This window comes from Acomys russatus, chromosome 21, assembly GCF_903995435.1.
Source record: "Acomys russatus chromosome 21, mAcoRus1.1, whole genome shotgun sequence".
NCBI classification, from domain to species: Eukaryota; Metazoa; Chordata; class Mammalia; order Rodentia; family Muridae; genus Acomys; species Acomys russatus.
The window spans coordinates 58,587,328-58,608,027 of NC_067157.1; the positions used below are offsets into that span (position 1 = coordinate 58,587,328).

At 46.4% G+C, this 20,700-nt stretch overlaps 1 protein-coding gene across 2 annotated transcripts; it reads right to left on the reverse strand.

The window, feature by feature from the left end:
- Nucleotides 1-219: 219 nt before the first annotated feature.
- On the reverse strand, nucleotides 220-17,880 carry Phf10 (PHD finger protein 10). 2 transcript variants are annotated; one of them, XM_051164128.1, is made up of 11 exons: nucleotides 17,752-17,880; nucleotides 15,082-15,212; nucleotides 14,483-14,560; nucleotides 13,161-13,294; nucleotides 12,922-13,071; nucleotides 9,872-9,981; nucleotides 8,795-8,948; nucleotides 5,907-6,062; nucleotides 1,819-1,927; nucleotides 1,365-1,553; nucleotides 220-405 (listed from the first exon to the last, which is right to left on the reverse strand). In XM_051164128.1, the coding sequence occupies exons 1-11, from the start codon at nucleotides 17,802-17,804 to the stop codon at nucleotides 320-322; spliced, it is 1,350 nt and encodes a 449-aa protein (XP_051020085.1). In that variant the 5' UTR covers nucleotides 17,805-17,880; the 3' UTR covers nucleotides 220-319. The 2 variants fall into 2 exon arrangements, with proteins under 2 accessions (XP_051020085.1, XP_051020084.1); XM_051164127.1 differs by having other exon boundaries at nucleotides 14,483-14,566.
- Nucleotides 17,881-20,700: the final 2,820 nt, after the last annotated feature.

Below are 20,700 nucleotides of genomic sequence, written 5' to 3' on the forward strand. Positions count from 1 at the left end.
TAGCCGTGATACTACTACCTAAGCAGGTCAGGACAGAGTTATTACAAATGGTAACTTCTCAGATTCAAATTAAGTTGCTACCTCTTTCTGCTGATCTCTGGAAAAAGGCGACACTAAGAAATTAATCTGGTGAAATGAGCCATTTCTCTGTGACTTTCTTTCAAGGGCAGGAGTTGCTAATAGTGAAATAAATCAACTTGAAGATATTTAAGGTTATAATTAATTTCAAAAAATGTTCTTTATTGGCATGAAAATGAAAGAATTGTAAATTAATTGGCACCATATATCCCAAACATAAGGGTTTAAAAAGAAAACTATTTCATCCCTCTTTGCTGTTTTTCCCCCTTCTGCCCACTTTCCTGGGTGTTGGGGGAGCTCGCTGACAACAGTCACAAATCCAGCGACCTAGGAGAAAAATTGTTAGTTAATATGGAGTGGAATTTTATTTTTTTTTTAGGACTGAGTACAAACCATCTAAACTCACTGCTGAGCTATCTGTAGTGGTAACTCCTGGGGATTTTTCAGCGGGGAGGGAGCACTAACTTCCTTAAGCCAAGGAAGAAAATGTAAACAACCCTTAATCAGTGTAACCAATGCAGTGTGGACTTTGTTGCACGGCCACGATGGGAAAGGCACTGGAACAATCATTTGTACCTTTTTTTAAAAAATTACTGTTAGCCTTTTAAAACTCAAATAGCATCATGTTTTTCAAACCTCCACAACACAATCCCTAATGTAGAACTTCGTAATGAACCTGGGTTTCTGTGGCCTTTTTCTCCACTATTCTAACAGCATTCTCTGGGCGGCACTTTAAAGCCAGCACCGATCCCACACGCCTGATCCGAGTCAGTACAGAACCTTCAGTTGCTACTTCTAAAAGATTCCCAGGAAACTTAAGTTTTATAAGTACTATACAGTGTTAACTATGCAACTAAGTTCCTAAAATTGCACAATTACCTGTATAATGTTTTAATAGCATTACTGTGATTTACTATTTGATTCTGTGTCCATCCTAAAATTATCTGGAATTGTTACGCTGCCTCACTTTATAGAAAGATGTCTTAGCATATATAAAGATAGTCACTTTGTTAATAGATAACCTTTAACAATAAAGTGAAAGCACTGAAACAGACTGGTGCTGTTACTTTAGTAATTTTAGTGGAAAACACCAACTCAATCTATACCTCAAACGATATTCCCAAAACCGAACCTAGGCATCCTGCCATCTTATTTGTCCTTTGGCTGCAAGGATGAAAACCAAGTAGACAGTTAGCAGCATTATGCAGCCTTTAAAATAATGCTGGGAGATCTTCATCATACAAGATAATATGGGTGTTTTGTTTTGTTTAGTTTTTCATCTTTACCTGATGGGATAGCACCAAGGCCCACACAAAAAGTATGATAACCTCTGTCACACACATCACAGAACATCATTTCCTCTTCATGGTGGGGCTGTCCGCACACAATGCATGTCTTACACTCCATACACTGCCAGGGGTAGGTCTTAATCATAGAAACAAGCTCCATGGTCATATCCAAGCAAGAAGGGTGGCCTAAATCAAAACCAACATGAATAGCATTTCACAATAGAACTTTTAACTTAAGGCACATAAAATACTAGTTCCAAAGATAGCTGTCATGCTTAATATCATAGAACCATCAAAATACAACATAGAGGACACATGGGCTCTGGTTATGTCTACGAAGTCCCTCGATTTGTTGATTCTTTGATGGACACCTAGTTGACAACTATAAACCCTAGCTTTTGAGGCAACACGCAGGGTGAGGTTAATATCTTAAGGAGACATCTCTACTTACCACTGTTATCACACTGGGAGCAGTGTATAAGTGATTCAGCCTTTCCTTTCTTGTTGGACTCCTTACCCTTCAGACAAATCCCACATAGAGCATTTGGAATGACCTTTGGCTGGAAGGGTAGAAGAGGGCTATAATTCATGCCAGAAGAACTCACTATGGGTGCAAAAGGGATTCTGTTATCACCTTATCTTTACTTTTGGTAATTTGCTAATGAGAACCTTTTTGTAAAACATAATTGGATATAAGATGGATCAGAACATAAAAGCTCCTCTACTGATGAAAGCCTAAACTGCACTCCATAAAAAACAAGCTCGTGTTGCCTAAATTTATCACTTTGTACTCCCTGCACACACAGCATTATCTATATAAATACCAAGAAGTAAAAATGAATAGGATGTCAAATACTACTACTAATGGGAAAAGAAAATCCATGTATCAAATGACCACACATAAAAGCTAAGCCTAAGTTTTAAGCGCTTGAATATTCACTTTATTTCAAAACTGGTGTTTTCCCAGAGATGTAAAGCTGAACCTACAAAATCGCAACAGCAACAACAACAACAAACAAACCACTATTTTAACATTGTAATTGAAAGATGTCCCACTCACACAGCCATGCATAAATGTCTGTAGAGATCTGAGTTGTATGAATATTCTTGCTCCATGTCTAAAACTTAGGAGAACTATGGCAAAGGAGAGAGGCAGTCTGTGACGTGTAAAACAAGTTTCAGACAATGAAAAAGTGTAGTCAAGTAGTAAATATACAAAGTATATTTTGAGTATTATCTTTCAGATTAAAAACACACAGCATTAGAGCTTTAAACATGGACTAGGACAAAGCATACGGGGTTTTCTACACCTGAAACAAAGGGCGAGGAAGGGGCCCTTGAGCATCATCGTCTTGAATTTCACAAGCAGCGCTCAGCTATACTAAAGGTGTGCATGAAGAAATGGTTAGAAAAAGGGTTGGGGACAAAGATGACTACAGAGGGAGATGTGTAAAATAATCTAACAGTCAAATGCACCATGTCTCCTCTAAATTTCTTCACCACAGAAAGATCTAAACTCAAGCTTTCATAAAGCAGATAGATCACTTTAAATGTCTCACTGCCACTTGCATACCTTGTCAGACCTAAATAATTTGAGTTTGTTTTTAATATTTTCTTTGCAAAAGATGACAGAGGCATTCAAAAACAATTTTTGGCTTATTTATTTTTTAAAAGGTCAACCTTATACATAAATATAAAAAAAACAACTAAACAATCACAAATGTCTCTACAAAATAATAAATATCATGGAGTTAAACAAGCATATAAAATGTCCCATTGACTACACTGTCTCCTCTGTTCTTCGTACCCTGCTCCCCCGGCACCGGACAGTAGCACTTACTCTGCTAGTCTGCACCCTAAGCACATGCTCTCACTGTGTCCTGGACATGAATTAAAAACAGCTAGGAAGTTCACTTCTAAGATTGACTTTTAAGTGCCAGAATATGCAGCAAACCTTGAAAAACCTGTACTAAATGTCAGCGTAGACGTGCTTAAGTTAGCTTCTAGCACAGTAAGTACTCTAATGTCTTACTAAGTCAGGGAAGAAACCACACAGTGTTCAATGTAGAAAAGAGCACTCCTCATAGGAGACTCTTTACAAAGCAACTCAAAAGGTATAAAACACAAACCTAATTATTCACATTCTAGAGCAGTTCAAGTCCTATAATCACTAAAATACACAATGGCTGTAACAAAAGGAGACACTAAGAAAATTCAGGGTTTACCCTTAAAATTATACATAATGTTCTGATAAACCACTTAAAAATTTCCTTACCCAATAATCTTCATCTTGTTGAAAAATATGGAAAAAGACAGAATGGGAGAGGGGAACAAAGGTGGGGAGGAAATAAAGGTGACAGATGGGAGAGACAGCAGAGAAGAGTGAGGAAGCCAGCACTGTAGCTCTCTACAGCTAACACAGAAGCACTCTGTCCTGTGCACACCCCAGGCTCCAGCAGGCCACAGAGCCTGCACCAGGGCCTCACAGACAAACCAAAGACCAGCACTGAGGGAGGCAGATGTGTAAAAGGCCCATGAGGGCCATGGCGGAAGGCCCTGTCCTCACTGAGACCCTCTGATGTCCTTCACACAGCACAGCAGCCTTTTAGTTTCCTTCAGACAACAGCCTCAGCAGCTCAAACAGAAGGCGCGTGTACACTTCTCTTGTTGAAAAAAATAGCAAAATAAGTTGAAACTTTCATGGTAGCACTAACAGTATAAATTATATCTGTGCAGGTCTGAACCCTAACCATTACACTTTAATTTCAGGTTAATATAACCTAAGCAATACCGTCCTACAAGTTAAGGGCAAGCACTAGTCCATCTTATTAAATCACATATATGTCATGTGTAACTTCCATATTGTGAAGTGTGTGTGGCAGCTTGAAGTACCCTAATATTTAGGCACATCTTGGCTCATTAATACTTTTCATAGTTAACTTTCAATAATCATGTTCACATTAATATATAATATCTATATATTGGCTGTTCCTGTCTTTGAAATACCTGAAACATTTTTAGTCACTAAAAATGTTTACAGATTATAAAAATGTTTGTTTAGCCTGTGAGGCTCCCAGGAGTTCTATGAATTGAGAATAGTCTGCATGATGTACTCTCTAGATCAGTGGTAACATGGATCCTTCCGCACTTCGCCGGTATGAGATCAATTTCAATGTTCTCTACTTTAACGCATGGCGAAGCAGGCTCCTTGTTTACACGTCCTCAGCCCTGGGCAGCTGTCACCACACTGGCACCTCTAAGACAGTGACACATACTGGCTCCTGCAGGCTGTTTCTGAAATGTAATCTTTGGAGTCTGTTTGGTTTCAATTATTAAACAGTAACTGAAATCTTTAGTTTACAAAGCATAGATAAGCTATAAATGAAAAACAAAAACAAAAAACCACAAGCAGTACAAAATCGTAGCAGCAGCAGCAGCCACCGCTGCGGCCGCTGCCCACTACAGCTGTCCTCAGAAGGATTCCTTGCTGAGTGAGCCAACGATCTGCTTGGCCATGCCACAAAAGCATGCTCCAAGTGGATCACACATGGGACCTGTCAAGAGGGCTACAGTGAGGCTGAGGAGTGAAACTCACCCATGGGCCCTGTCAGGAGGGCTGCACTGAGGCTGAGGAGTGACACACAGCTCACTTCTGCCGACCTTTCTGTGCTTCATGCCATTGTTGCAGTGCTAACACACAGGTGTTAACAACTCAACCTAGCGAGCCTTTCCTTGCAGCCTGCCTTTGGCACACCTCCGTATAACAACCAGATGCATACACGGCCGTGACCGGGTGAACTGTCTGCTGTCCCATCCCCACTCACGTGAGAGAGCCGAGCAGGCCACGCCTTCTAGAACACTCTACACCCTTTGCACATCTCAGCCGCCCACGCCTCATCCAGCCTTCTGCAGGGGAGAGGCATAGAGAGAACAAACATTACAATAATAACAACTCGGTTTCTGACACCCTATGACCTTACTCTGAGAAGAATCAGACCCACACACTAGGTCTTAGTCCTTGTCACAGAATGGTACACCAGCTAGCTGCCAAACGCTACCAAAAACCATGATTCAATGAACAGCTTTCACTATTTTCTATCCCAAACTTGGCAGAATTTGGCAATTGGATCCAACACTGCTTAGAATAAGCCCAGATATTCTCAATGAAAGGCACTGCAAAAATACCACCTCATGTGGTTCTAGGCCCATTCCTACTTCACAGTTCACCAACTGTTCAGATATTCACAATGCTAGACAATGACGCCCTGTACTCAAAAAATAAAAATAAAAAAATAAAATAAAATTCTGCCTTGAAACAATGTTTTAAAAACTCCTACTTATCTGGTTACTACTTAAAAGGGAATTACACACAGGAAACAGAAGCTATATCATGACCACAAGTGACAAGAAAACCACCAGAGGGAGGAAGCAGTGGACAGGTGCACAGCACAGGGACAGAGTGAGCTCGGCAGGCTCAGCTCCTCAGGCTCAGAGTTAACGAGTCAGGGAGAGGCGGAGTCAGGGGCTTTTTTCTTCTACCTTGTACCCAGGAACTGACTTGGACAGTACAGATCGTTTGGAGCCGTCTTTTCTTGGAGTGGCCACTTTGTCTTTTGATTTCTGTCTTCCCTGGAAGGAGTCCTCCTGGCTGTCAGGGGGGCTGTCCCCTTCAGACACACTGCCTGAGGAGCTGTCCTGTAGCAAAGAAGCAAAGCAGAGGTTCCTTGGAGTCAGGACCAAGCTGAGTCCCAGTTATTTAAATGACAGAAAACATAATTTTAGGTCTTAAAAAGTTTTATCCAATAGAAAATATAAAGATAATTCTAAGAAATTTATTTCTAATAAAGTAAAAAAAAAAAAAGCCAGTTAACAGTTTTTTACCCTTTGAATACCTATTTCTATTAGCAAGTATCCTAGCCAACTACGTTTCCTGATATAAGTCAGCAAAAATGGTATTACCAACTCAACTACTATTATACTAAATAGCTTCAGTATTTTTTCATGGCACAGGGATGCAGTTTTATACTTGTTTTTCCTCTGAGTAAGAGAAGTCATCATGAAAGTCCTTCAAATACATAACCATGTTCAAAATGTAAACAATGTGAGGCCAGATCCCTAACCGCCTACCACACCAGACCCCTAACTGCCTACCACACCAGATCCCTAACTGCCTACCACACCAGACCCCTAACTGCCTACCAACCAGATCCCTAACTGCCTACCACACCAGACCCCTAACCGCCTACCACACCAGACCCCTAACCGCCTACCACACCAGACCCCTAACCGCCTACCACACCAGACCCCTAACTGCCTACCACACCAGATCCCTAACTGCCTACCACACCAGATCCCTAACTGCCTACCACACCAGACCCCTAACTGCCTACCAACCAGATCCCTAACTGCCTACACCATATCCCTAACTGCCTACCACACCAGATCCCTAACCGCCTACCACACCAGACCCCTAACCGCCTACCAACCAGATCCCTAACTGCCTACCACACCAGACCCCTAACCGCCTACCAACCAGATCCCTAACTGCCTACCACACCAGACCCCTAACCGCCTACCACACCAGACCCCTAACCGCCTACCACACCAGACCCCTAACTGCCTACCACACCAGACCCCTAACTGCCTACCACACCAGACCCCTAACTGCCTACCAACCAGATCCCTAACTGCCTACCACACCAGATCCCTAACTGCCTACCACACCAGATCCCTAACTGCCTACCACACCAGATCCCTAACTGCCTACCACACCAGATCCCTAACTGCCTACCACAGTTTGACACATTCTATTTGTCCAAAGGACAAGCCTCAGTATCTGAGTATTTAATTCATTTTATAATGTAAAGCTTTGTAACTACTTTATACTCACATAAATTATGAAAACTGAATGAAGAAATCAAGCTCTCCATAACCACCTGGCAGCCTCTCGCAGTGGCTGGGCACATCAACTTGTCTCCTTTCCGTTTTGTTGGTGTTCATATTCTACAGAGGCCCAGGCTCTCTCAAACACACCCCATATCCTCATAATGTGGCTTCATTCTGTCAGTGTAATTCACAAACCTGGATTATATGGCATGTGTGTGCACATGTGATCGCACTTACCGGAACATGTGGTCAATATGTGCACACAGTCACACGCTGCATGCACATGGACCACACGGCACATGTTGCAAATGTGTTTTGTCATGTTGGTAAAATACTGTGTTTTCTCATGTCCTTTGAACTACACTACTTTTGTGTAAATGTATCACCACTGTGCATAAAGTTTTATTTCTAAATCCACAACACTAAAATCACCTCTTTCTTTTCCTATTTGTATTTTGTTAACATTCAATTAAGTCCTTCAAATGAATTCTGTTAGCAAATCTGCCAGGTCAAAATCTGTGAAGATTCTGGGCATGCTGTCAAAATGCTTTCCTCAAATCCTGGGTCAGTCTATGTCCCGCAGAACAGCCTGGTAAGGTTGCGTTCATCGCTACTGACTCCCACAGCTACTTTCTGCTGACAGGAGGCATCACCACAGCAGGGCATGGACAGACCCTTGTTCCATGTAACATGTTAAGACTAAGTTATGTTAGAAGTTGTTGTAGAAAAGGAAATACAGTGCCACTCAATGACAGCACGGGTTTGGGCTGGCTACAAATAAGGTGTAAATTGGCTGTGGCTTAATGTATACTTCTGATGAAAGTCTCAACCTTAAACCACCTCAGAGCCACTGTCCTTCATGGCGCAAGGCAAACATCCTGCTCTTCAACAGCTAAATTTTTTTGTATGAAAAAAGGCACCCAGGAAAACTAAATACAGTGCAACATATTAGGAAGCTCACGCTTTCCTGCAGAAAGCCTCAGACTAACCCAAAGGAGCACAAGGTAATGTGCTGCTCTAGCCCAAGGGAACACTGCTCTGTGGCACAGGCCAGCCCAAGGGAACACTGCTCCGTGGCACAGGCCAGCCCAAGGGAACACTGCTCCGTGGCACAGGCCAGCCCAAGGGAACACTGCTCCGTGGCACAGGCCAGCCCAAGGGTGACACTGCTCCGTGGCAAAGGCCAGTCCAAGGGCGACACTGCTCTGTGGCACAGGCCAGCCCAAGGGTGACACTGCTCTGTGGCACAGGCCAGTTTATTTTTATTCAGCATTTTAATCTGCATCAACAGCAAAAGAATATTAATGTTCAATACAATTGCCTATCTTGCTCAAAATATAAGTTTTTCAATACAAAACTTGGCCCCAAAAAACAGTATCAACCTGTTTATGTCAACACACAATAAATACTCCTCTTGGTGAAAATTTCTAGAAATATATGCAACTGTCTTGTTCAAACAGTGCAGTAAGAGTTCAATCTAACGTTCCAGGAAAGCAGTCAGCAGTGAGAAAGGGAGCCTCCTGTGAGGTGCACAGTCCTACCGAGGTGCCTTTACTTTTCCGCTTCTCATCCCCTCGGCCATCTTCGCCATCGTCAGAATCACCATCACTGTCCAGTGCCGGGAGCTCGGGGTCCAGGGGCGGCTCGTACAGGGCTGTGTTCAGCGGCAAGTAGCGCAGCTCGTCTGGTGAGTACCTGCGGCCAGAGGTCACTTTCACTCTTCCCTGAATACTAAGTATGTAAGGACTACACTCTACGCTGTGATGTTTGCTTTAAGCTTCTCACTCACACTGACTTCACAAAAATGGGCAGAGAGAACTTCGTTTTGGTGCTCAGGGGGATATGTAATACATTTTAGCAATCTCAACATGTTCTCCCACCTGACCATGCGGGCTATGCACCTGAGCCTACCTAACAGCATCTGTCTTTCCCTTCGCCCTCAAAACAAGAAAAAAATAATGAGTAACGTGTCAGCCAGCAGGAGTGAACCCAGGGCCCTCACGCTGCTCATGTCTAGCCACACATCCTGAGTTCCGACACTTCTGCCGCGCACCCCTATTCTCATAACATCAGCAGAGAGCCAGGCTCCGGAGACTGACAGAGCGACTGAACAGCACCATCAAGAGCATGGGCTGGCAGGAGGCGTTTCTCGTAGCAATTACTTCAGAGCACTGGGAAGCGTGTCCTGCAGCGCCAAAGTCTCCTCTCGTTCAGGCCGCACACGGCCCTCCCATCCTCCAGAGGCTACTGTTCAGGAGCTGCCTCCTGAAACACCATATCCCAACACAGGGGTTGGCAGAACACCACCAGACTTTTAGTAATTTCCAGATGAAAATTCTGCACAATTTCAAACAGCAAGCGCACTTCCATGCTCTGGGGTAAACAGTGTTCTCTCAAGAACACCTACTCTGAGAACAGGTTTCCAGAGTGAGGTCTACTGCTAGAGAAAAGCTGAGATTGCCAAAGGTTTTTGGTTACATTTAAGATGGAAAATGGAAAAAAGTACCCTGGGGGTTGGGGTGGGGAAGTGGCCATGCCTACTCTGGCACGTACTCTGTCCCTCCTTCTACCTCGCCAGTCCCACAGTCCACCCTGCCCTGCATTTGCTTCCTGAATACCTCTTATAGTACTCCTGGAACTGTCCGGGGATGAGAGCCACTGGGTAAGAACTGACCTTGGTTCGTTCAGTGGGCAACACTTTGTACTTTCCTTGAGGCACTTGGATAACCTATGTTAAGATCAAAAATGTGAAAACTGATTCAAATCTGGGAACGGCTTCCAGAAAAGAACCCCATGTATACCACCCCCACCCCCCCACAGGAAAGCCAGCAATTTACACAACACGGTGGCAACCACCTGAAGATGGTGAGTGCTCCCCAGTGCTCCCCAGCTACATGCTTGGGTTGTGCAGGCTCTGGCTCACCACAGTCTTTCACTAAATTTGGGGACACTATAATTCGTTTGCTCTTTTGATGAAATGTAGGGGACACTTATCTAACCTCACAGCTCCTAACAAAACCAAAGAGCAGCAGTCTGCGGCTCTCACACCGCTCTCAGCACAGTCTGCGGCTCTCACACCGCTCTCAGCACAGTCTGCGGCTCTCACACCGCTCTCAGCACAGTCTACAGCACTCACACCGCTCTCAGCACAGTCTGCGGCTCTCACACCGCTCTCAGCACAGTCTGCGGCTCTCACACCGCTCTCAGCACAGTCTGCGGCTCTCACACCGCTCTCAGCACAGTCTGCAGCACTCACACCGCTCTCAGCACAGTCTGCAGCTCTCACACCGCTCTCAGCACAGTCTGCAGCTCTCACACCGCTCTCAGCACAGTCTGCAGCACTCACACCGCTCTCAGCACAGTCTGCAGCTCTCACACCGCTCTCAGCACAGTCTGCAGCACTCACACCGCTCTCAGCACAGTCTGCAGCCACTCACCACCGCTCTCAGCAAAGTCTGCAGCACTCACACCGCTCTCAGCACAGTCTGCAGCACTCACACCGCTCTCAGCACAGTCTGCAGCTCTCACACGACTCTCAGCACAGTCTGCAGCACTCACACCGCTCTCAGCACAGTCTGCAGCTCTCACACGACTCTCAGCACAGTCTGCAGCACTCACACCACTCTCAGCACAGTCTGCAGCTCTCACACAACTCTCAGCACAGGCTGCAGCACTCACACCACTCTCAGCACAGTCTGCAGCACTCACACCGCTCTCAGCACAGTCTGCAGCTCTCACACCACTCTCAGCACAGTCTGCAGCTCTCACACCGCTCTCAGCACAGTCTGCAGCTCTCACACCGCTCTCAGCACAGTCTGCAGCACTCACACCGCTCTCAGCACAGTCTGTTGCACTCACACCGCTCTCAGCACAGTCTGCAGCACTCACACCGCTCTCAGCAGTCTGCAGCACTCACACCGCTCTCAGCACAGTCTGCGGCTCTCACACCACTCTCAGCACAGTCTGCAGCTCTCACACCGCTCTCAGCACAGTCTGCGGCTCTCACACCACTCTCAGCACAGTCTGCAGCTCTCACACCGCTCTCAGCACAGTCTGCAGCACTCACACCGCTTTCAGCACAGTCTGCAGCTCTCACACCGCTCTCAGCACAGTCTGCAGCACTCACACTGCTCTCAGCACAGTCTGTTGCACTCACACCGCTCTCAGCACAGTCTGCAGCACTCACACCACTCTCAGCACAGTCTGCAGCACTCACACCGCTCTCAGCACAGTCTGCAGCTCTCACACCGCTCTCAGCACAGTCTGCAGCACTCACACCGCTCTCAGCACAGTCTGCAGCACTCACACCGCTCTCAGCACAGTCTGCAGCACTCACACCGCTCTCAGCACAGTCTGCAGCACTCACACCGCTCTCAGCACAGTCTGCAGCACTCACACCGCTCTCAGCAGTCTGCAGCACTCACACCGCTCTCAGCACAGTCTGCGGCTCTCACACCGCTCTCAGCACAGTCTGCAGCTCTCACACCGCTCTCAGCACAGTCTGCAGCACTCACACCGCTCTCAGCACAGTCTGCAGCTCTCACACCGCTCTCAGCACAGTCTGCAGCTCTCACACGACTCTCAGCACAGTCTGCAGCACTCACACCACTCTCAGCACAGTCTGCAGCACTCACACCGCTCTCAGCACAGTCTGCAGCACTCACACCGCTCTCAGCACAGTCTGCGGCTCTCACACCACTCTCAGCACAGTCTGCGGCTCTCACACCGCTCTCAGCACAGTCTGCAGCTCTCACACCACTCTCAGCATAGTCTGCAGCACTCACACCGCTCTCAGCACAGTCTGCAGCTCTCACACCGCTCTCAGCACAGTCTGCAGCTCTCACACGACTCTCAGCACAGTCTGCAGCACTCACACCGCTCTCAGCACAGTCTGCAGCACTCACACCGCTCTCAGCACAGTCTGCAGCACTCACACCGCTCTCAGCACAGTCTGCGGCTCTCACACCACTCTCAGCACAGTCTGCAGCTCTCACACCGCTCTCAGCACAGTCTGCGGCTCTCACACCACTCTCAGCACAGTCTGCAGCACTCACACCGCTCTCAGCACAGTCTGCAGCTCTCACACCGCTCTCAGTACAGTCTGCAGCTCTCACATGACTCTCAGCACAGTCTGCAGCACTCACACCGCTCTCACCACAGTCTGCAGCACTCACACCGCTTTCAGCACAGTCTGCAGCTCTCACACCACTCTCAGCACAGTCTGCAGCTCTCACACCGCTCTCAGGATGCGAGAACTGGATAGACAGCAGCTGTTAGTCTCACTCAGCAAATTCTCAGCCCTAAAGCAGAGGTTTCGAAGAGAAGGAAAGAAAGGTGCATGCGAGGGCAAACATTGTCCAGTACATCATTAAAAATGGTATCTAACATCTGTGAGAAAACACAGCTGGCATCAGCATCAAAATGGGGAGATGGGGTCTGGAGAGGTGGCTCAGAGGTTAAGAGCACAGCATGCTCTTCCAAAGGTCCTGAGTTCATTCTCAGCAACCACATGGTGGCTCACAGCCATCTATGATGTCGTCTGGAGTGTGGGTGTACATGCAGGTAGAACACTATATATATAATAACAAATAAATAATAAAAAGGGGCTGGTGACTGTTCTGCAATAACAACACAGAGACCCAGACGCTGCTGAACTAAGTCACCCTACATGTGTCTGTAGGTCAAAGTACGCTCTTCTTTCTTCCATGCGTTCCCGGTTTAAGTTGCTGTTAAATTCGGCGGCTTTCTTGGCAGCTTTTTTAATGTACTCAGGTACTTTGCTGGCTTCGACTTTCTGAGTATTCTGCTGTTGCATTTGCTGAAAGAAAAATATTACAGTTAGAAGTCATACATAACTTTATGAAAACAGTTTCCTGTAACAGGCACCAGTCACTTCACACCACTTACGGAATATTCTTTGTAGTGATCTGTGATTCTCTGACGCTCCTTTTCTTGTAGAATAACGGAATATTCAGCATGCTTCGCTGGATACTCTTTTATCATTAAGTCAATCACTTCATCACTGCGCAATGCTGTCAGACCTATTTCCGATGCCCCCAAAGGAAAGCAAAGAAAATAGTTTGTGCTTTATAAAACTAGCTTCCCTTTCAAACTATTCTACACTAAAAAAAAAAAAAACTTAAAATAATTAAAGCAAAATTAATACATTTTAAAATAGTAAAAGTTACTCTTCCTAATAAAGTCAAGCAATCAAAACAAATGGTATAGCCGGGTGTAGTGGCGCACGCCTTTAATCCCAGCACTCGGGAGGCAGAGGCAGGTGGATCGCTGTGAGTTCGAGGCCAGCCTGGTCTACAAAGTGAGACCAGGATGGCCAAGGCTACACAGAGAAACCCTGTCTCGAAAAACCAAAAAAAAAAAAACCAAAACAAAACAAAACAAAAAAAAACCAAATGGTATCTTGTACAAGAAAAAGGATATCGATCAATTCTTCAACCAAATACATTTCCTTTAGATTTTATGTAAATTGTAAGAATATACTTAGAAATAATTGTGAATGATATATACTAGTCACTAATAATTAATACAGGATATATATAAATTCTCACAAATATATATAAATTCTTACAAATCTATATATCAGAAATATTATCTATTTATATCTCAAAACACTCGACAGTCTACACAGGTGGTATAGTGTTCACAGCCTCAGTATCAGATTTTCTTACTGCTGTGATGTGTTCACACTTGAAAGCACCTATTGACATTAACACACACCAAATTATGAATGAAGTCTATGCTATAAGCAATTAAAACCTCAACGAGATTTGCCTTTTAAAATATGGCACCAGGTATGGTGGCACACGCCTTTAATCCCAGCATTTGGGAGGCAGAGGCAGGTGAATCGCTATGAGTTCAAGGCCAGCCTGGTCTACAAAGTGAGTCCAGGACAGCCAAGGCTACACAGAGAAACCCTGTCTCGAAAAACCAAAAAAAAAAAAAAAAAAAAAAAGGTAAGAGTGCATGAGTTCAGTCCCCAGCGCAACAGAGATAAGGCTCTATGCTTAGATGCAAATTCCACACCCAAACATTCTGACAACTCTACTAAAGGTGTTATTAGAAAATTATACTGTATTATAAAAATTTTTATTCACATCCTCTTAATTAAAAATGAAGTAACCAACTTATCATTTACTATCTTAGAAAATGTGACATGTACCCAGTGTCACCTACAAATGTCTGGCTTAAGAGGCATGGGTGCTGATTACCTAGTGTGCACTGTGTTTCTGTGATGACGTTTAATTCTCTCAGGTACAGTTTCTCCTTGTGAGATAAATCTCGTCGCTCTAAATCTCCAAAAGCAGAACAAAAGGACTTTTAGAAACTGAAACTATACATCTGAGACCTTTAAAAAACTTTTTTAAAAACCTATTTTAAACATATCTCTTATTGCACACTCTAAGTATTAATAATATTGAGGTAACTACACACACACACACACACACATACATCTTACAAATTCTAGAAATAAACTGTAGAAAACTAAGAACTACCTAAGGGCAGGTAATCATGAATGGCTTTCTATAATTCAAGCACAGCTTAGAAGCTAACTCTCTTCCTGAGGTCACAGAGCAACAGGTAAAGTGAGTTTTTTGTCGTTGTTGTTGGGGGGGTGGGGTCAGGGGGTTGGCAACACATCAGCATTGTAGAGTGGGATCCTGAGTGATAATAGTAAGTCAAAGTCAGCAAGTATGCTTGCTTTGTAAATATGTAAAATAGGAGTTCCTCACAGCGAAGCCCGAGAGTAAACGCCCTGTCTTTGTAGGACGTCAGATGTTATCTCTTACATACTCTAAGCTTTAAGTACCTGGATATTTCCGCTTGAAGGAGGTCACACCCAGATATTCACTGACTTGTTCCTGAAGCATATAGTATTCTCCTGTTTCATCAGGTGGCCATTTGTATTCTATTAAGTTTTCTGCTGGGTAGTAACTAAAGCTAAGACATAAACACACATTATGCCTTATATGTGGTATTTATTAAATTTTAATCAAAACAATTTTAATTGAAATTATTATTAGTGCTATACTTTTGGAGAAAAATTACAAAATGGGTAGAAGAAAAATGATCCAAAATTTCACATGAAAATTTCACTAAAATAGCAATGTCCTATACATGCAAAGAGGCTCAGCAGTTAGGAGCACTTATGGCTCTTGCAGAGGATGAGCTGCAGTTCCCAGCACCGTATCAGGCAGCTCACAACCACCTATGACTCCAGATGTCCTGTGATCTTCTAGCCTCTGCAAGTGCCCACAGCCACACGTGCACACATATGAAGACACCTGAGTAAAAATGAAAAACCCAAAACTCGTTAACTGCAAGGCCCAAGAGGCCAAAGCACAGCACTGACAGCTCTGAAGCATTTTTTATTTAATATTCACCTTAGTTACTTCCTGCAGACCAGATACAAGCTAACTTCTGATCATTATCTATTGCTCAGTAAGTTACAAACAACCAAAAAAGCAGACTTGCAAGCACGTCCTTCTCAGTGAACTGGACAGTGAGCTGTATTCTACCCTACACACCCAGAAGCAGAAGAACAGAGCTATTCTGGAAGTTCCAGGGCACTGCATTCAACTACACTCCTGAACAGCAAAGACCTTGATGAACATGCCGATCTAGACAACCCGACTTCTAAGTTAGAGACAGAAGTGTGACAGCGTTTTATTGCATGTATTCATTTGAGAAACAGTTCATGAAATACCATTCCCAAACCCGGTGCTAGAAAACAACATGGCTGTGCAGTGGTGGGTGGGCCTCAGTGAGTTTGAGGCCAGCCTGGTCTACAGAATGAGTCCCAGGACAGCCTAGGCTATGCAGAGAAACCCTTTCTAGAAAGAAAGAAAGACAGACAGACACACAAAGCTACAGAAAGGAATCTTCCTCCCGTCACAGCACATGCAAAAAGTAGCTCAGAATGAATCAAAATCCTAAATATAAAAACTGCCTAGAAACCCTGAGTTAGCAGATTCTCAGATATAAAACCAAAAACAAAAGTTACATAAATAGACACCAAAATTGTAAAAGGATTAAAAAAAAAAAAAAAATGTCACTCTATCAACTGTAGGGGAAAAGAGCCACAGAATGTCAGAAAATATTTACAAACCATGTATCCCATAAAGGGATTGATATGCAGAATACATTAAAAAAAAGTTCGTAACTCATCAACACAAAGTAAAAAAGAAATGGACAGCTAGGCATAGTGGTGCACACCTTTAGTCTCAGCACTCTTGAGTGTGAACTAGCTTCATCTGCACACTGAGTTCCAGGACAGCCAGAGCAATATAGTGAGACTCTGTCTCAAAACAAACAAAGAAAAACAAAAATAAGGGGGGCGGGGCCTCAAGTTAGGAAAGGACAAAGTAAACTGGTATTTCTCCAAAAATACAAATCAAATAGTCAAAAACCAGTAGCCATGGTATACAAAACAAAATCACAGTAGGAATGATTTTATGTCTTTCAGTATGGCTATCATCAAAAAAAAAAAAAAAAAAAAACACACAAAACAACAACAACAATAATAATATAATGTTGCAAGGTTATAAAAAAATTAGAAGTTTTGTGTATTGGTGGTGGGAATACAAAATGGCCCAGGTGCTATGGAAGGTCCTCAAAAAGCTAAACATAGAATTTGATACCTATGATACAACTTCCTGCCTCTAATTATATTCCAGAGTGTTAAAAACAGGGGATCTAAACACCAGCGTTCACCTCAGCACTCATTACCCCAGCCTACAGTTGAATAAACAAAACCCTGCGATATATACAATGGAGTACAGTTCAGACTGAAGGAAATCCTGACATGAACTCAAAGCACAGAGGAGCTGTGAAGACTTTATGCTACCAGATAACCCAGATCCCACAGGCAGATGCAGAACTGTGCTAGCCAGCAGCTAGAGGCAAGGAGGACCAGGAGGTACTACTGCAGGGCTGTGCAGTTTGAGTTACTCAAGTTTTGGAAAGGGATGACACAATGGTTGCACAACACTGTGAATGTAATTATTATCACTGAACTAACTACTTAAAAACTGTTACTATGCTGTTTTATGTACCTATTTTACCGTAATTTTTAAAAGTTCTCTGGAGCAGTCAGGCGTGGTAGCACACACCTGTAATCCCAGCACACTTGGGGAGGCAGAGGCAGGCCGAACTCTGTGCGTTCCAGGACAGCCATGGCTACACAGAGAAACCATGTCTGGAAGGAAAAAAAGAAGTTCTCAGGAGCAAGTTCTCCTTCAGTGTCATATTGCATAATGTGCTTTGCCTCTTGTGGACGTGGGTCCTCTGGAGCTGCCAGGAGACTGTGAGGTGTGGGTGCTGGAAACCAAACCCAGGCCTCAGGAGGAGCAGCGGGCATTTTCTACGCCATCTCTCCAGACTATAAGTTTAATCACTGCTTCTGCTGCCTGGGGTGGACATGGGGACAAGAAGACACAAAACGGCCTACAGTTCCTATTGAAGCACGAGGCGGCAGTACCTCAGATCCTGACTTGAAGTCTCACAGCTCCGGGAGCTGTCTCCTGAGCCCATCCGCCTCCTTTTCGATGGGTGTGTCCCATCATTGGAGCTATCTTCATTATCATCCTGGACATTCAAGTGATTAAAAGACAGAGGACAGAAGCATGGGGTTACAAAACAAAGAACGAATGTATCTTCCCAGTCTGCCTAAGTGTCAACAAGAAAAAGCGTATGTCCAACTAGTATCCTTAGAAAACCTAATTTCCTAGAGTAATTAAAAGAATTTGTCTTAAGAAGTAGAATAGGCTAAACACTAACCTTCAATCCAAATAAAATAAAATTTTCAACTACAATTTTTAAAATGTACTCTCACTTTCTTACCAACTAGAAAGTGAGTTCAAATGTCTTCTGTTTTGAATAGCTACACTACTCTAAAATTAAAGCAGGTCTTCCTATTTGAGCTGTGAAATAAATATTAACATATTTTATAGCACTCTTCCACTTGCAGCTGGCCCGCAGGAGTGCATGCTAACTACCAGAGATGGAGAAGGACTGGTCACCAACGCATAACTACATTCTTTTCCTTCCACTGCAAAGTCAGCACTTGGTGCTATAGCATCGGAGACAGATGCTCTTCAGCCATCCCATTAGGGGTACGAGTATACAAATGTTTTTAAACAACAATCTATTTACATATTACTCAAGGCTTAAAGTCCTTTGTTTCAATCAAGGTTATGTAGCTCCTAACATTACTACTACTATATATTAAAATAAAAACCTTCAAAAGAGAATAGAGAGGCAGCACCGGTCAGTATGCCAATACCGGGCTGCCTGGATCTCACTGCGCACTGCCTTCCACACGCTGTTTGGTAATGCCGCGAGCTTCTCGTTGGCTGAGAACCTTGGTGGCTGATGCAAGGATTAAGTGGTGATACAGAGCCCGGAGAGCGAGACTACCACGTAACTGGCTGATACATGCTAAAGTTACGACTAGTGGTGAGCTTTTATTTTTCATTATGTCTCTAGCACCTAGGAATTTACTAAAATTATTTACCAAATAGAAAAACATAGAAACCATCCTCCCTTTCACTCATCAAAAATGAAGTCAACTAAATAGACTTAATATGCCTTTTAAGACTAACGATCAGTTGGAAAGCAATCTATCTTTTTAAAATTTATTTTTCCCCACAGTATTTATATTCCATACGCAGTTCATTTTAAGCACGGAAGTGTCTATTGTATTAATTTGTTAACATTTTATGGGCTTTTGTACGACAACACTTTCTTTTAGTTAAAAACAACGATCACTCGAAAAGAAACCAAAACGGAAGTTGACGCTGAGTTCCCAAGCACCAAAAGGTAGCCGCCAGAGGTCTGGGTTCCAGCTACAGGCCCTCTCCCCCTCCTCCGGGCGACCGGAGCGGGCACCGCGCGCCCTGCAGAGGCTTGGGGGGGGGGGGGCGAGGAGGAAGGTCCGAGAGGGAGGACAGGCACGTGGCCCGCCACCGCGGCTCGCCAGGTCGCTCGGCGTCTGACCGACCGAGACCCCCGAAGGCCGCAACTTTTCCGACTTTTCCGGGCTGCGGGCGCTCGGTCCCGGCCGCCGCTCCGGTGGGTGGTCCCGGGCCACTTCCCACCGCGCCGCCCAGCACCGCCCGCCGCACTTGTTGCTCCCGGCCCCGCCGCCCCAGCACCGCCTGCCCGCCGTTGGGCAGCGCGCTCCGCTCACCTTCGGGGACTGCGCTCCGGGGGACGCCGGGTCGCTGTCGCACCGCCGCGGGGACAGCGCCGCCCCGGGCCCGGCCGCTGCCATCAGCCCCAGCGCCCCGCGCCGCCGCCGCCGCCTCCGCCGCCGCTTGGTCCCGGCCGCCGCCGCCGCCGCCGCCGCCGTCGCGCGGGCCGCCCGGCGCCCCGGCCCCGCCCCCTCCGCCCGCCCGCCCGGGGGCCGGCCCCTGCCTCCGCGCGCCCCGCGGCCCGCCAGCGCCACCGCCATGGCCGCCAGCGCGCCGCCCGCCGGGGCCCTCACGCCGCTCACGGCGGCCCACTGCAGCTGCGCTGCTCCGCCGGCTCGGCCCGGGCCCCGCCGCCGCCGCCTTCCCGGCCGCCCGGCCTCACCCGGCGCGAGCTCCGCTGGCCAGCCGACGCCTCGGCCCCGGCCCCGGCCCCGCCCGGGTTCCTGGCCGCCTGGCGAGCTCGCCGCCGCCCCTTGCCTGCGCCCCCGGCCCGGCCCTCCGCGTCAGCCGCGGCTCCGCGCCGCGCCGCGCCGCCCCGCCCCGCCACGGTCCCGCCCCCTCCCCTCCTCCGCCGCGCGTCAGCCGGGGGTCCCCAGTCGGCGGCGCCTTCCCCTTCCCCACCTGGGCTCGCAGCTCCTCCCCTCCGAGAGTCCCCGCCGCGCGGTGCCCTCCCACCCAGACCCCGGTCTCTCCTCCAAAACACCGTGGCCCCCCTTGCCCACCTTGGTCCCTAGCTCCTCCCCTCACCGAGGGTCCCCATACCCGCGGCGCCCCCTCCCCGTCTCCACCAGGATCCAGGATCCGCGCCCCCTCCTGTCGATGAAGGACGAGTCTCCCCAGCCCACTTCCTCATCTCCCCTCAGTCCAGGGTCAACCACCCTAGGACACCCTTCCCCCCATTCCACAGCTCGGGACCCTCTCTCCTGCAGTACCCTTTCCGGTCTCCACCCCACCTCTCTCTCCATCCTCACTCTCAGCATCCCAGGGTCCCCAGGGCGCACTTGGCTCCTTTGTTCTGTTTCCGCCTCTGCCGAGACCTTGGGATAGCTGCTCTGTGCTCTGAGCGGGACCCAGTCAAGGAGAACATGGGGGAAGGTTCCCAAGAGCACAAGATGAGACCGGCAGAACCCACGATCACCTGCAGGTCACGGGATTAGGAAGGCCTGGAAACGGGAGCCAGGGTATTTGGGCAGGTCTTATATTGGTGTTAGTTCTTAGACGGCTCCGCCATTTGA